The sequence below is a fragment of the Physeter macrocephalus genome, chromosome 2 (genome assembly GCF_002837175.3).
Source record: "Physeter macrocephalus isolate SW-GA chromosome 2, ASM283717v5, whole genome shotgun sequence".
In the NCBI taxonomy this organism is placed as follows: Eukaryota; Metazoa; Chordata; class Mammalia; order Artiodactyla; family Physeteridae; genus Physeter; species Physeter macrocephalus.
In genome coordinates, this window is record NC_041215.1 from 86,945,412 (window position 1) to 86,962,671 (window position 17,260).

Genomic DNA, 17,260 nt, shown 5'->3' on the forward strand with positions numbered 1-17,260 from the left:
AAAACACCCTTTAGAAACATAGCATTTAAGGAGTAGACGGACAAGAAGTTTCTAAGGAAACTCAGAATAATCCAGCAGGCATAAAAATTGGGAGATGGAGGAGAAACTTTTAAAAGGAAAGCTATGGCCATTGGAGTGAAAAGATGAGAGTTTGTTTATTCTGAAACTGAGTAGTTGAGCAGATAGTTCTGATACATTAAATGATGCACAAGCGTGACTGGAGAGTAGATCAGTGATGAAGAGAAGATAAGAATGTTAACTGTTTTTTCAAATAAGAATGATAGCTTAAGAGTTATAGGTCTTTTTGTCTTTTTCATACAGTAATGACTTAGGGAAGTTGTTTGGCTAAGGGAAAGGGCTCTAAGAGAAAGAGAGCTTGATGCAGAAAAATCTGGGATGAAACTGGAGAAATACCCTAGCCCTGGAGAGGATGTGATCAGAAGTACAGGTTGGAGGGATTAGCTTTGAAAAGAGATACAGTTTTCTTTCAGAATGGAGGGGAGGGAATGATGAGGAAAGGTATGGGGAAATTTGTAGGTGTTGGGAAAGAAGTTAAGAAATTTCTGTCCATTTTCTTTGTGTCAGTGTCATATGTTAGAAGAAAAGGAGATGGGTATTGAAAAGGGATTTAAGGAACCTAGTAAAGATCTGGAATAATCTTTGTGAGAAAGTGGAGGGGTTGTTGATCAGGGGCACTGAAAGCAGTTTAGAACGGCACCAGAGCCAAAACCAAGGTGGGAGACCCCAAAAGTATAGAAGCATCATATCAGTTTGGTATTTTTGTTAATGCTACTACTTATTTGAATTCTCCATCCTCTACCTGTTTTCTTTTCACAGGTTCACGAGTCCTTGCAAGCCATGGGGAGTAGTGCTGATAGTTGTGACAGTGAGACAACAGTCACATCATTTGGTGAAGACCTTGTCACACCAACAGCACAAGACCAGCCTTATTTTAATGAATCAGAAGAGGAGTCTCTTACCTGTCCTCAGATGGGAAGAGAGAAGGCAGCAACAATTGTTGACAAACGGTCAGATGGCCAGGATTTCCCCCAGTGCGAGACTGTTGAGAATACAGGACATCAACAGTCCACCTGTAGTGCAGGGGATCACGTTACTGAAATTACTGAAAGGAAAGAGGATGTGTCTCCAGCACAGCCAGTGGAACTACTGAGGGAAGCAAGTGCTGAAAGTGATGTGGATAAAAGCAGTGAATGTGAATTTGCCCAGTATACCACCCACCATATTCTTAAATCATTGGCTTCTATTGAAGCTAAATGCAATGAGAAGGGCGCTGAAAATACAACTGGGCCTCCCTCTTCTGTGGACAGAGTTAATACAGCTTTGCAAAGAGCACAAATGAAGGTTTGCACTCTGTCTAATCAAAGAGTGGGGCGTAGCTTGATAAAGTCAAAAGATCTGTTAAAACAGAGGTACTTGTTTGCAAAAGCTGGCTATCCTCTAAGAAGGTCTCAGTCTTTACCAACCACCTTGCTGAGCCCAGTAAGGGTTGTGTCCTCTGTCAATGTTCGGTTATCCCCCGGAAAAGAGACCAGATGCAGTCCACCTTCCTTCACTTACAAGTACACACCGGAAGAGGAACAGAAATTAGAAAGAGAGGCAATTGAGCATGATGGTCAGTCTTTAGTTAAGTCCACTATTTTCATCGCTCCATCATTTGTGAAGAAAGAAGCTGCCGCACAGAGTGAGGTGAACCGGTTGGAGGAGTGCCATCAGCGAAGGACTCCGGCCTGTTCGCTGTATGCTCTGGCACCTACGTCTCAGTCCACCTGCTCCCTTCACTCTGTCCACTCCGAGTGGCAGGAAGGGCCCCTGTGTGAGCATCTGAGAACTCTGAGCACTCACAGCATTCCCAGCATATCAGGCACCACCTGTAGTGCCTTCACTTCCCCTCTCGGGTGTCCTTACTCACATAGACATGCTGCCTATCCTTACCGAGTGTGCTCTGTGAACCCTCCCTCTGCCATCGAAATGCAGTTGCGAAGAGTGTTGCATGATATTAGAAACACACTGCAGAATCTTTCACAGGTATGAGAAAAAGTTTATCCTTCTTACCTTTTTTTCTTTTATTGGTCTGAGTACCTCTTAATTTTCAGGGAAGCTGGGATCCATCAGGCCTGAGCTACCTCAGCCTCATTTTCCTGCATGCCTCAGCTTATCTGTACCTGCCCCTCCCAGCGTCTTCCCTCCTAGCTCAAGGAAACAGCTGTAACTAATTCTGAACAAGGTGAATTTCTCTGCTCACAATCTCCCTCCTTTCTAGAGAAGAGATTTTGCTCATTAGGTCTCCTCCCTTCTTTAGCCTCTCCTGCACTGTCATTGTCTTAGTCAAGTTGTCTCTGTTATTAAAAGAACTTCCCTCTCAAGTACCATCTGTCCTTTTCTTTTCCATCTGACAGTGTTCACCACCTCCTCTTTCTAAGTTTTCCTCCCCTTGGCTTCTGTGTCGCCGTTTGTTCTCCTGGTTCCACTCGTTGCTCTCTGACTAAGCTTTCCCTTCATCTGCCGACTCCTGATGCTGGCCGCCTGGCACAGAATTAGTCTGCTTCCACTGAGTTAAAAGGCTGGGACCACCCCAGAAGAGAAAAAAATCAGGTAAAGTATGAATTTGAATAAAAACCGTCTATGTGTCTTGTCACTTTTAAAGTCATTGCTCTCAGATTTGTTAGTGGGCTGGAAATAATTTCCAAAATAAGCTTTGAAAAGAAGTAAATTGTCTCTTGGTTTGCCTTTCACGTTTCCTTTCTTTTTTAAAAAAATTAATTTATTCATTTATTTATTTTTGGCTGCGTTGGGTCTTTGTTGCTGCGTGCAGGCTTTCTCTAGTTGCGGCAAGAGGGGGCTACTCTTCGTCGTAGTGCGCGGGCTTCTTGTGTTGCGGAGCACGGGTTCTAGGCGCTTGGGCTTCAGTAGTTGTGACGTGTGGGCTCAGTAATTGTGGCTCGTGGGCTCTAGAGCACAGGCTCAGTAGTTGTGGCACACGGGCTTAATTGCTCCGCGGCATGTGGGATCGTCCTGGACCAGGGCACGAACCCGCGTCCTCTGCATTGGCAGGCAGATTCTTAACCACTGCACCACCAGGGAAGCTCCACATTTCCTTTCTAAATCACTTTCTAAACTACTTATATTTAGACAGTTGAGGAAATTAAGAAAATGACAGTGTAATGTAATGATCGGGTTATTCAGTTAAGAGTCGAGAGGCACAGAGTGTATATAATAGATCCCTTATCATGGTGACGTAGTAGACAGGAAGCCACTTTGACAGTAAAAATGAAAGTTGGAACTTTTCAAGCTATGTAGTAAAATACACCTTCTTTTAAGTATAGATTTTATCCTCATGATGGTTGTGTCCTAATGATTTTCAGTCTAACCAGAAAGTGGGTGTTTCTCCTTCCTCCTTACAAAATGTAGTTCTATCTACATGTGAGACATTTAACCTTTCAGCTGCAATTATATGAAGCTGGGGATTCCCAGGGTCCTGTCCACCTGCACCCTCAAGTGCACCTGTCTAGGCCAGCTTGTTCTGCTCTAAATGTGGTCTTCAGTGTCCCATCAGTAACTCAGCTAATTAATTTCCCCACCCTCACCCCACCCCACCTCAGTAGACAGATGCTCTTCATGACCTGGCTTCTGCCTATCTCTCCAGGCCCATTCCCTATGTGTGTGCTCCAGCCACACTGGACTGCACGCAAGCCTCTACATAGGCGTGTGTCTCTAGGTGTCTGTTTCTTTACACATTCTACTTTTTTTTTTTTTTTTTACCTGGAACACCCCGCTCTTGCCTTTCTTCACCTGACCAAGTCCCTTTTACTGTTAAGGCTCAGCTCAGGGGTAACCACTGTCTGGAACACTTAACTAATCTGGATTTTTGCTTGTTCCTATCATAGCACTCCCCATGCTGCCTCCAGCCAATATTATATATATGTTTTTTACTTCTGTTTTCTCTTTCTTCTTTCTTACACTGTGAGAACACTTGAAGGCTGGAAATGACTTTTACTTCCTTTTATCTTTTTCACTGCCTAAAATAGTGAAGCATAGTAGATACTCAGATGTCTAAGAATGAGTGTGATGATTGCTTGCTACTTTCTCCAGCCAAGTTAGTAGTTTCTGTAATCTCAGAATTATATTTGCTATTGCTTCTACATTTCTGAGTTTTGTTTTTATTTTTGTTTTTATTTTTCTGCTTTCTCAAGGTCCGGTAAGACATAGGTTTGAACTATTTGTGTTCCTTTGCCTCTTTCCTGTTCCAATACACTGACTTATACCTTAAACAGATAGGAGTAGTGGGTAGCGTGGGGGACTGATTTATTTGGTTCCTGCTTATAACATGAAGTGCTTTTGGTTTTTGTTTTTTGCCTCAAAGAGAAAAATATGTAGACCCCAAATTCTGCCTTTTTAACACCTTAGATAGTTAGGACATGGTCCCTCTAACATTGATTCCTAATCACACTTTCACTCTTTTGAAGTGCCCTATGATGAGCGGACCTGATCTTGCTGCTCCCTACACTACTCAGAAACCATCTGTTCTACCTCTTTATGAAGTAAGTTCTTACTTCAATCTCTGTGTTACAGAATAATTTGTGTGGTTTAGAAGTTAATGCTGTTGTATTGTATTTTAGAATACTTTTCAGGAGCTCCAAGTAATGAGGCGGAGCCTGAATTTGTTTAGAACGCAAATGATGGATTTAGAATTGGCAGTGCTGCGTCAGCAAACCATGGTTTATCATCATATGACTGAGGACGAAAGGTAAAAGTTCATTTGACTCAAAATATTTTTCTTTCTAAAAAGCATTGTTAACTTTTTTTTTTTGAAGCTGGGTTTTATTTCTACTGTTGTGTACACTTTTTGTAGTCTGTGAACCAGTATAAATAAAATTGGGCATAGTGTTCTGCTAGGTAAACTTCTCTGCCTTTGGTGGATTGAGGAAGATAGTGGTTGCAATCTGCTTTTTATTGTTTGGGATATTTGTAATCAAGGATGAAAAACCAGTTCTCCCAGTGGTTACACCTATTGCAGTCGCTGTTGTGCTAATTTATAGAACTTGGAGTTCAGTACCTTCTGAAAGCTTGTGAGAGAGTTGTGAACAATGAATCTCCAAACTACTTTTTTCAAACTTTGTGCCTACTGATAGATATGAAGTTGATCAGCTCCAGAGCTTGAGAAATTCAGTCCGAATGGAACTTCAGGACCTGGAGATGCAACTGGAGGAGCGTCTGCTGGGGCTGGAGGAGCAGCTTCACACTGTGAGTGTGCCTTCGCCCTTCCGCTCCTCAGCACTCGTGGTACGCTGCCTTGGGTTGTGCATAGGTTTTTCACTCAGGACTTGTTTATAATGTTCCACACAATTTAGGACAAATGGCTTAATTTAAAAACACTTATTTTAATGGCATTAGAGACATGCAGAGTTTTTAAGGAGCCTTTCTCACAAATCAGTGGAATGTGCAAGTTGTAATTATTATTTTCTTAAATGTTTAGTATATTTAGAAATACATTGAAAAATCATAATTTTTAATAATAGAAAATAAGGAGCAATACAAATTTTAAAGGGAAAATGATAGTGGGTTAACATATGACTGATTTAGATGTTAATCATTGCATGTAACTGTGAAGAACACAGATATATGTAATATATATATATTTCACTTAGCCTTCTTTTCCCCCTTTCTTGCCTTTGAAAACAAAACTGTTTCCTTTAAACGTTTCCTTTATTTTGGATTCTTTTCTATTCTTTATGTTTTTTAAGGAATCAAGTGAGATCTTTGTAAAAGCAGAAAAACATGTATTCAACGAAGAGAATAGAAAGAAACAGTTTCTCTTTATTTTGTACCACTGTTCTTACTCCTAATGTTCCTTTCCATGCAATTTGAACTCCAACAGTCGTATTCTTATTTTTGCCAAAATCTTTTAGTTGTAGAATATACTGTTTTGAAATGTTGAAATACTGAATTTTCTCTTTGTTAATTGAACAACATACCTGATTTTGTTAAAAATAAATGCATGAATACACACACATACATATGGACACATATGGAGTAGAATAAGAATGTGTGTGTGTATGTACATATATATGTATAGCATAGACTAAGAATATCCTGTATTGTCAATGAATATCTTTTTCCATAAAAGGTTTTGATCCATTATTCTGAGAAATGTGTGTTGGTGAGAGCAGAGAATCAGAACATCTTCTATGCAAACTTTAGTCACAGTAACACATTTTATAGGATCCTGTGACAGTTTAGGCTGACCTTTGTGACATAAAGGACTGCTTCAGAGCAATAATTAGTTCATTATAAAACACTTGCAATTTGAAAAAATACACACACACGTATGTTGTTCTTACTTTTTCAGGGAATGTGTGGCAGTAGAAGCGCTGATAACTTGTCATGCCCTTCTCCATTGAATGTAATGGAACCAGTAAGCCTCTTTCCTTTTAAATCACTGGGGAAGGGAATGATATAATATTTCATAGACACACAGTTTTCCTAATGTAGATGAAATTTTTTTAAAATACAGAATTTGATAAGTTAGTTAAATTGATTAGAAGTGACTCGGGCACTTCTGAAAGTCCACTGCCATCTTTGGCCACTAAAGAGCCAGTTAATTGCAAAAGTGATTTATCTTTGTGGCCTAAAGGACATAATGCATCATAAAAAGTAATTCATACTCCAGGAAATGTGCTTTCACAGTCTGATTCCAGGTCCTTTTGGTAATTGGATCTGTAAGATGACTACTTTTTGAACAAAAGTATGATTTTTATTATTTTTTAAGCAAATCAGTTCATTTGGGGGGCATTATGAGTAGCTATTTTATTTTTCACAAGTTACTCTTCTTGATAAGTAATTAGGACCCCTGTGTGGGACCAAGTAAAATTTCATCCAGCTATAGTTTAGTTACACATTTCATGGCTTGATCTCTGTGAATTTAAATTTTCATTGCTATTTTTGCAAATGTAATTGAGTAGTAACTAAATGAATGCATTAGAATCATGTCTTTACAAGTTAAGTGATTTGGGGCAGTAATCACACCTAGGATTTTAATCTTCTTTTAACTACCAATCTTAATTTCAAGAGAGAAGAATTACAGTTTTTCTCATCTCCAGGTCACTGAACTGATGCGGGAACAGTCATATCTGAAGTCTGAATTGGGTCTGGGCCTTGGAGAAATGGGATTTGAAATTCCTCCTGGAGAAAGCTTAGAATCTGTTTTCTCCCAAGCAACGTCAGAGTCATCTTCTGTATGTTCTGGTCCCTCTCATGCCAAGAGAACTGGAGTACCTTCTAGTGACTCAGTGGGCAGACCCAAAACCCATCTGGTACCAAGCAAGAAAGTATTCCGAGCGTCGGTGGCCTTAACACCAACTGCTCCTTCTAGAACAGGCTCTGTGCAGACACCTCCAAATATGGAAAGTTCTGAGGAAGTTGTTGCAGCTGAAGAAGGCTCGGAGGCTGTAGGACCTAAATCTGAAGTGGAGAAAGAGCATGGAAGAATCTCATTATTGCCAGCTGCTGAGGAAATGCATAAAAATGTGGAGCAAGATGAGTTACAGCAAGTCATAAGGGAGGTGAGTAAAATCTATGCTTAGTTTATTTGGAGTAGGTTTTGTTTGAACATTAATTATTTATAAGCTATTCCTTTGATTCACTGTATTCAGTAATTTTCCCATTGATCCCACTCGTGTCTATTAAGATATGTTTATAATGCCGTTTCTGCATATTTCATACTCCAGTGTGAAATAATTGCAATTCTCTATATTCACTCTGGTGAAGAAGAAATATGTAGGGTTCAAATAAGTGAACACGTGACAAACTCTCTAGACCTCTGTTTCCACCTTTGTAAAATTAGGGATTATAATTTAGATCTCTTCCAGGATTAAAAGCTGTCACTTAATAATGTCAATTGACATAAAAAAATGGTGTTGAGATTTTAAGAAGTAAAAAAAATTTGAGCTGTTTGGCTTAGTGGGTGGAGAAATGTGGAAATTATATAAGTTGTTCAAAGATAGAAATACAAAATGAAAAGAAGGTTTACCCTGTGTGATTAGCAGTATGCAGACCTGAAATATTTCACCATAGTTCTAGGTTACCAAAAAGACTGCAGAAACTTAGGAAGATTAGTAATCAAGGGCAAAAATTAATTGAGAAAATTAGTAAAATAGTTGCTTTTGGCACTAGGATCAGGTAGTAAGGAATAGTATGTATATCATTTTAAAAGGGAGACTGCTATAGATACATGTTTATGATGACTTGTTTTTCCTTGTCTTCTCAAATCACATTGTGTCTTTGGGTGCAAAGTCCAATAGAGTGCATGGAATAAAAATTACACGTTGAATTTATTTTTTTCATTCTGTTCCCTGTATTAAGAGTAACTCTAAGGAAGAACCATAATTACTCATAATTCTTTCCAAATGAGATACTAAAATCCATGATAAAAAAGGATCATTCATTCTTTCCAATAGTTAAAAAGAATATCCTGTAAGTTAAAAAAAAAAGGTTTATAAGTGTCTTAATGAGTACCTGCTCTGTAAGGGTAAAAGAAAAATAGATATGAGATATGAATCCTTAAGCTTAAAGTCTAGTAGGAAGGTAAATAAGACTAACTCAGGAAACAATTGAAAAATCATACAGAAATCATTTGGTATAATGTATTGAGAACTAAGAATTTAGAACTGGAAAAAATCAAAATGAGCCAGAGAAATTAGTGTCAGTGACTCCCTCTTTTTAATCTGTGTATTTCCAATAAATACAGTAACGTGAACTTAACATATTTTTAGAATTAACTCATGAGTAGCATAAAACAAATTTTGAGTGGTTATAGGTCAATAATGGTGGCAACAGACCAAAATTTTCCTTCAAATGGGCCATTGATCCTCTGGGTCCAAAGATTAGTTCATGTGTATTAGGTGCCACCATTTATAGCTGCATGATAGTAGCTTGAGAAGTATACTGAAAATAGTCAGTTTTGTTATAGTATGATATATGCATTCCTAAAAATCGTTGTGCTATGCAAATTTATAATAAAAACACAGAGCTTATGGGGAAAATAGTATTAGAAGCATAATACTCAAAACTTAGTGACATGTTTTTAAAAAGGTAAAAACCTAATAAAAACAGTAACACTTTGGGCTTCCCTGGTGGCGCGGTGGTTGTGCGTCCGCCTGCCGATGCAGAGGAGGCAGGTTCGCGCCCCGGTCTGGGAGGATCCCACATGCCGCGGAGCGGCTGGGCCCGTGAACCATGGCTGCTGGGCCTGCGCGTCCGGAGCCTGTGCTCCGCAACGGGAGAGACCACGGCAGAGGGAGGCCCGCATACCACAAAAAAAAAAAAACAAAAAAAAAACAGTAACACTTTTATAAATGTTAAATGGTTAAGAAATACATAAATACTGCAATAATGTGACACTTTTCCTTGAAAAAGACCTGAAATTTGCTTGTGGAATTGGACTTTGGAAGGGTTGCAGCTTGTGAGTTATTGTGAAGTGGTGGAGGAGGGTGACCTGAAATCCAGCAGAAAGTTTTAATGCCAGATGCAGATAGGTGCACTTCATAACACAGTGAACTGACATAGCTGGTAGGTGTTTAATGTTTGTACAGTTTGGGTACTCTGTTCCCTGGTTCAGCTGACATTCAGACAAATTCACATTTATAAAACAAGCATCCTAGCAGATGAGACTGCATGTATGTAATTTCTTTTCATGACATGAATTACCAACTTAAAGTTTAAAAGGTCTTAATTCTATAAATTTTTTTGTCCTACATATGTAATTACTTTTGTAGGTTGGTTGTAGCTGGCAGATATTTAGCAGGGTCTGTACATCTACCTTGCTCAGTTAGTTAGGTGTGACTGATTATAATCCATTCGTATTTATGTGTTTCACATCAAAGATCAATTTTTGAGTAGAATTGAGTTTTACTCAAAAAATTATTTTTCTCCACAATATATATGTTAACTGAGGAAATAAGTTTTAAGGTACTCTCCTCCCGCCCAGAAATGTGATATTTTTGTTCCCTTTAGCTTGTTTTGGTTTGAAAATTTTCCTTGGAAACTGGACTTTATGTACTCATTTAGCACAAATACTCCCTTAATGCACACTTGAGTCCTCATTTTTAAAGTTGTTAATGGATGGCCTGATATGTGCTGTAAGTAATTTCCTGGGGGTAAAGCATCCCTAAGCCAGAACATTGATTTTTTTTGGCTAATAGAACATAGCGTACATGTAGAAAAGTTGGTTGTTCCCATCATAATGTGGCGGTGCTGGAGAATTAATCGTATATAAGAACCTCCCATCAAATATGGAAGATTTTATAATTTGAAGACTGATATGCAAGGCGAATGTTTGAAGAATTTTTTAGAATTTGTTATTAAACCTCTTAATTAGAAACTCCCTAATTCAGAATTTGGCATGGTTTGGACAAACTTTGGCTTAGCATTGACCCTTTTAACTGTCTACAAAGAAGGACTTAGCAAGCAAAATACGTAGTAGATCAAACAAGGTATAAGACAGAATACTCAAAAAAAAAAAAAAAGAAAGAAAAAAGAAAGCTACAGACCAATATCACTGATGAACAGAGATGCAAAAATCCTCAACAAAATACTAGCAAACAGAATCCAACAGCACATTAAAAGGATCATACACCATGATCAAGTGGGGTTTATCCCAGGAATGCAAGGATTCTTCAATATACACAAATCAATCATCAATGTGATACACCATATTAACAAACTGAAGGAGAAAAACCAAGACCCTGAATAGCCAAAGCAGTCTTGAGGGAAAAAAACGGAGCTGGAGGAATCAGACTCCCTGACTTCAGTCTATACTACAAAGCTACAGTAATCAAGACAGTATGGTACTGGCACAAAAACAGAAATATAGATCAATGGAACAGGATAGAAAGCCCAGAGATAAACCCACACACATATGGGAAGAATATACAATGGAGAAAACACAGACTCTTCAATAAGTGGTGCTTGAAAAACTGGACAGCTACATTTAAAAGAATGAAATTAGAACACTCCCTAACACCATACACAAGAATAAACTCAAAATGGGTTAAAGACCTAAATGTAAGGCCAGACACTATCAAACTCTTAGAGGAAAACATAGGCAGAACACTCTATGACATAAATCACAGCAAGATCCTTTTTGACCCATCTCCTAGAGAAATGGAAATAAAAACAAAAATAAACAAATGGGACCTAATGAAACTTAAAAGCTTTTGCACTGTCCATCGACAGATGAATGGATAAAGAAGATGTGGCATATATATACAATAGACTATTACTCAGCCATAAAGAGTAATGAAATTGAGTTATTTGTAGTGAGGTGGATGGACCTAGAGTCTGTCATACAGAGTGAAGTAAGTCAGAAAGAGAAAAACAAATACCGTATGCTAACACATATATATGGAATCTAAAAAAAAAAAAAAAAGGGTCATAAAGAACCTAGGGGCAAGATAGGAATAAAGACACAGACCTACTAGAGGATGGACTTGAGGACTCGGGGAGGGGGATGGGTAAGCTGGGACAAAGTGAGAGTGGTAGTGTATATATGGACATATATACACTAAATGTAAAATAGATAGCTAGTGGGAAGCAGTCGCATTGCACGGAGGGTGGGAGGGAGGGAGATGCAAGAGGGAAGAGATATGGGAACATATGTATATGTATAACTGATTCACTTTATTATAAAGCAGAAACTAACACACCATTGTAAAGCAATTATACTCCAATAAAAATGTTTAAAAAAATAAATAAAGCATCAGAGAGCCAGGTTAAAAAAAAAAAAAGGAATACTGATGTCCTTAAGAAAATAAACTCTTCTGAAGCAGTTTAAAAGCATGTGTTAATAGATGTTAGTCTAATGCCATTTACAATTTAAACAAATAATTTGGGTTATTATCATCTTAGCTCAATTACAATGGTGTTCTGTTAAACTTTGTTTACAAAATATTTAAAATTCAGATTAGTCTTGATTCTGTTCATTTAAAATTGGTAATCTTTGTACTTAAATATACATGGTACTGAATTCCAATTTTTTTTTTAAGCTTATTGTATCAGCTACCAAGAAAATTAGATTGTCTTCCCAGTAAATTATGGGTCTCTAACCCCATTAACAAAGCCACTATTCACGAAGGCAAGATTTAAGCTTGGGTTGAACAGTTCTGTAGGTGAGGATTAAACATGCTTGGCAGACACTTTCAGGGAAGTTTTCTTATTGCAGTCATGGGTGCATGAAACAATGATGTCTATCAGGCCTTTGTTTCCATAATTTCACCATATGTGAACTTTTTTAAAAGAATGCTTTCATTATTTATAATGTGTTAATGCAGTAGAATTCTTTTGAAGGAAAACACTGGAAGTTCTTGCAAATATTCAATACACTCATTTAATAACTAAGCTTTTATCAGATGAAAGATACCCCATTCCTGTGCAGATTGCATATGTTGTAGTGGGGACATGTACACACTCTTGGAATTTGCCCAGGTGGTCTGTGATGTATGTAATCAGTGGCCTGAAACTGTTTATAGTTACTTTAAAAAAAAAAAAAAAGTAAGAAGATTACTTAATAGAATAAATGAGCATCTGCCCACAGAAGCAAATGGAACAGAATTACATATCAAAGCATAAACATAGATTGCTCTGTGTAGAGAGTACTTTGTTTATTGAAGTTCCTAGGCTTGGTTCATGCCTTTTTGTATCTATTGCATTTCATCTGGCAAGCTTTAACATGTATTTTGGTAAATACACAGCTTGCATGTGTTCTTATTACAATTCTAATAGTGATCACTTGATATAATGGCTGCCACACAGGAAGCACTCAGTAGATGCATAATAAATGGACGTGTTGCCCCACACTTCAGGCTTGCTGTCAGCCTGTTTATTTGCCAATATACATTCCTTCCTTAAACTCAAGTAGTCTGTCTTCAGCCTGTCTTACTTTTTGAAAGTTATAAAGGTGACTTCACCATCCATCCCACTGATTTTCTCCCTACTAATCCTTCCCACCTCTCTGTAGCATGGGAGACTTTGGAACTAATTTATTTGTTCATACATTTATTACTTCAATAAATTATCAAAAGGCATTTTGTCATTTTCAGTGCTAGTCTGTAGTCCTTTGTTTTTCTACTTTCTGTTCCTTTTTGTGCCTGATACTGTCTCTCTCAGGCATGTGCTGCCTCACTCTCTCATTGATGCATTTATTCAAACATTCATTGAGCACTTACTGTGTGCCAGGATACATTGATTAATTTCCATTTGAGCTCCCTGTTTCTATTCTAATTCCCTTGTATTCTTTACCTAGTAGGAACTGTCTTGTTGGCTAGGCTTCTTTTTGCTGTGTCTCCAAGGTGCTCTTGCTACAGTTTTCATCCTCACTATTGTCTGAAATTTTCCTTACTTTTTCATTACTATGTTAAGGACTGCTTATTCTCTGAGAATTTATTTTTTTCCTCTTCTAGCCCATACTAGTCTCTCATTCTTAAAAATTTGTTCTTATGTCATTAATGAATTAATAAATAATTTTCTCCTTTCAATATTTCATGAAACAATATTCATTTTGTGCCCATCTAGATTATAACATCCTTGGTAGAGACTCTTTTATGCTTTACTCCAGTAATATCTGTACCCCCCCACACACACCCAAATGTTGGCACAAATTTTGGTTTGTAGAGAATACTTGTTAGCTAGTTTGTTTTTGAATGATGAAGTACGATGAGATGTGCATTGGACAACAGGACTGAAAGACTCTGCTACTCACTGTCTTTTGTAAATATAGATTTACAGAGGATCTGATTCAACACACTGCATTTGCACTTGTATATTGTGGCAGAGAGATTCTGGTTTTCATAATATTTGTATCCAGTACATATTTGTTTAAAAAATGAATCTGAAGTACTATGAACTTAAGAAACTTTTGATGTTTTGTTGTTTAAAGCTTAGAAATATTGGTAGAAGGTAAGATGAGAAGCTTCTATTTATTTAAATACGTTTCAGTACAGATGGCTGGTAGCTAAGGAGCATTGGTTTCTCTGAATACTTATGTATAAATATGTATTGTATACCAATTTTGCATGACATTAATACAGAGCCATTTTTGGAAAGACTTCAATTGAGATGTGTTCAGGATGTACTTAGGAACATTTAAGGAAACAGATCAGGCTGACAGGAAACTGGAAATGTAGAATTTTTAAAAGCTCGTTGAGAGTGTCTCAAGTGCTAATTCGGGAAGGCGTTATCAGCTTATTTCAGGAAATACACATTTAAAGCCTTCACAAAGGGCTATTTGGAGGTGATGCTATATCATTAGAGAGAAAAAGGCATAGATAGGCATGTGTAGTGTTTGGGCATCTGGGGAAGAAAATCTTGATGGAACTGTCATCGCCCCTAGGTCTGTTTGCCTTTTCCAACAATAAAATGACGTGTAAATCCTTGTCCGAAGCAAAATTTTCAGACAGGTGACAAATGTACCATACAACTAAATAAAAATTTATTTCTTTAGAGTTTATGGTTGATTAGAGGATTTTTTTTCATGTTTTAAACTAAATTGTACTAAATGATCATTTCTTCTTTTCACTTAAAATGCACATGTTAGGTTAGAATAATATGTAACTTCTTTAGATACTTTGCTTTCAGTTAGTATAAACAGGCAATACACCTGTATATTATTTTGCCACTAATAGGTAGTCTTAACAATGAGAACACTTGAGTATCCTGCTGGTTACCAAACAAAGATGATAGACATTAACGAAAAACATGAAAGTGAACCTAACATTTAATCAGTTCTTTCAGGTTATTTTGTGTCATGGGGCAAATTATCTAATGAAGTTTTTAAATCTAACGTTTGTTATTGTTCTCAACTTGAGAATTGTGATATTTTATAATGGAGCTATCTGAGTTGTGCTAGACAAGACCTCAGAATGTGATCTGAGTTTGAGGATAGATGGATGTGATTCCCTACTTGCTCTCTGTATTTCATGAACGGTTTACATGAAGGTTGTAGTTTTCTCTATAGTTTAGCTGACTGCAGGAATTAAATGCTATTTATTTATTTTTCTGAAAATAGAATAAAATGGATTATAGTTAAATATTGTTAAATTCTTATTTTCCTCTTCTTCCATTCTAGATTAAAGAGTCTATTGTTGGGGAAATCAGACGGGAAATTGTAAGTGGACTTCTGGCAGCAGTATCTTCAAGTAAAGCATCTAATTCTAAGCAAGATAGTCATTAAATGGAATTTATAGGTAAATTTTTCTGAATTTCTTTGTTTAGCTCAATGTAAATTAGTACTTAGTTTTTAATACCTTTTTTTTTTTTTAGTGTACAGGTCTGTTTCTCTAGCTAAATTCTGATTTATAGAAAGTATGTAATATGTTATCCTGCAGTGTGAAAACCTCTTACAACCTCATTTGAAGTGTAAGGAAGTCAAACTCATAATCTCAAACCTCCAAGGGATTATTGATATTTTGTCATTTTATTGAAATTTCATTATAGTAAATAAATTCTGGAATTGGGGAAATTGGGACCTTCAAACCTGAGTTTTATTTTGATAGCACTGGTTTTAATGTTATTTCAAATGTACAATTTATGGATCAAGATTTCAAGCCTTAATCATAAATTTTTAGTATTTTGTCTTTTAAAGAAACATATCCCATAGGTCCCATATCTAATCACGTCATAATTTATAAAGAAGGATCATATATATATAAATATATATTTATATATATATATTTTTACAGAATATTCTCATCCTCCCTTTTAAAGACCTTTCAGTAGTAATTGAAAAATGTGTAATGTTCACTTCTCTTTCTTTTTTAAGATTGGCATGGGTCCTATTAGCTGTGTGATATTGGAGTTATCAATGATATACACTGGTGGAGGTGTCATTTGTGCTTCAGAAGATACTTGCTGCTGAGCTGGGCTACTGTATACAGTGTACAATGTTTATTTCTTTTGTGCATATCTTTTTTAAAAACAGAAACTTAGGCACTTTGCTGACTTTATTTCTTTTCTAAACTATCAAAACTGTAGCCATTTGAAAAGCCTAATATTTATTTGTATGTCAATATTTTCCAGTTGATTCCCTAGGAAGAATTAATTTTAAAACTTGAAAACTTCCAGACTTAACCAACTTATAAATAACATATTTCTTCAGACTAGCTTCTTAAAACACTGACCTCTATGAGGTATTTACTGTGCAATAACTGATTCATTTTTTGAGAGCTTGAAACAACCAATGATTTTTCCCTCCACTGCTGTTAGTTAGTGTCACTTCCAAGAAGAAAAATTGTTCTCTTGTAAAAATTGCTCTTAATTCTTGAGGAGGTTACTAATAGCAGTAGGATAGAATTTATATGTTACCTAAAACTACTTAATGTTCTTACACTGTAAAGCATTGTTACTTTACCCAAGACAATTGTAATTTTATTATAGCTTATGTAGTTTTTTTTTTTTTTGGAAACATGCCTTAGGTTAAACACTATGTACTTATTGCATTGTCCAGACTTCTTTATTATAAGAGATGTTTCTTCTTTTAGACTAAATAGTGGAGTATTGCCAAAATAATGGGGCCTGTGACTTGAATGGATAGAAATGAATAAGCTGGTTTTGTTTTTTCAAAATGGAAGTAACTTAGATTTGTTTTTCTCATAATAGGTGGTTTTAATTCATTTTTAACCAGTGAGAACTGTTTGTTTTAAGGGGAAAAAAAGGAAGGTAGTTTCCTATTTGGTTTCATATATGTTAAATAAATGTGTAAAGTAACAACCAAATGTTATTAGAATTATTCTTTAGCATTTATAATTTTCAACTTCTATCATATTTCTTTGTGTGAAATTTCAATCAAAAGTGGTTGAGATGTTAACAGTATACTTTGAAAGAATATCTAAAAGGTTTTTAAATGTTTGAATTATCACACAAAGGCCTGATTTCTAAACAAAAAAACAAATTAATAAAGTATTTATTTTGCCTAACATGTTTTTAGTGATTTCTTTTCTTGAACCACAACATGAAGAATTTGGATTAGATTTGATGAGTAACAAATAAGGTCCAAAAGAATTGGAGCATATAACCTAATAGGCTAAAATTCTCTTTTCCTCAAGAGGCCTCTCTGATGCTTTCAAAAATGGTTAAGACTAGACCACCCTGGAGAAAGAGTGCACACTGATGCCTCTTGGTCTCATCCAGTTCTGTGGTCCTAATGATTACCATCTGAGGCAAAATAAAACTCTTCTTTAAAATGCACTATTAA

At 36.5% G+C, this 17,260-nt stretch overlaps 1 protein-coding gene across 4 annotated transcripts in view; it reads left to right on the forward strand.

Moving 5' to 3' along the window:
- ITPRID2 (ITPR interacting domain containing 2) overlaps positions 1 to 16,973 on the forward strand; it is a 37,780-nt gene extending 20,807 nt beyond the window's left edge. The window contains exons 11-18 of one of the 4 annotated variants that reach the window (XM_007123376.4): positions 838 to 2,046; positions 4,485 to 4,559; positions 4,638 to 4,765; positions 5,151 to 5,301; positions 6,368 to 6,433; positions 7,119 to 7,580; positions 15,137 to 15,254; positions 15,830 to 16,973. In XM_007123376.4, the coding sequence (XP_007123438.1) occupies positions 838 to 2,046; positions 4,485 to 4,559; positions 4,638 to 4,765; positions 5,151 to 5,301; positions 6,368 to 6,433; positions 7,119 to 7,580; positions 15,137 to 15,241 (2,196 nt within the window). In that variant the 3' untranslated portion in view covers positions 15,242 to 15,254; positions 15,830 to 16,973. The remainder of the gene's footprint in view (positions 1 to 837; positions 2,047 to 4,484; positions 4,560 to 4,637; positions 4,766 to 5,150; positions 5,302 to 6,367; positions 6,434 to 7,118; positions 7,581 to 15,136; positions 15,255 to 15,829) is intronic. The other 3 variants (XM_007123372.4, XM_007123375.4, XM_007123374.4) reach the window with 3 other exon arrangements.
- Positions 16,974 to 17,260: the final 287 nt, after the last annotated feature.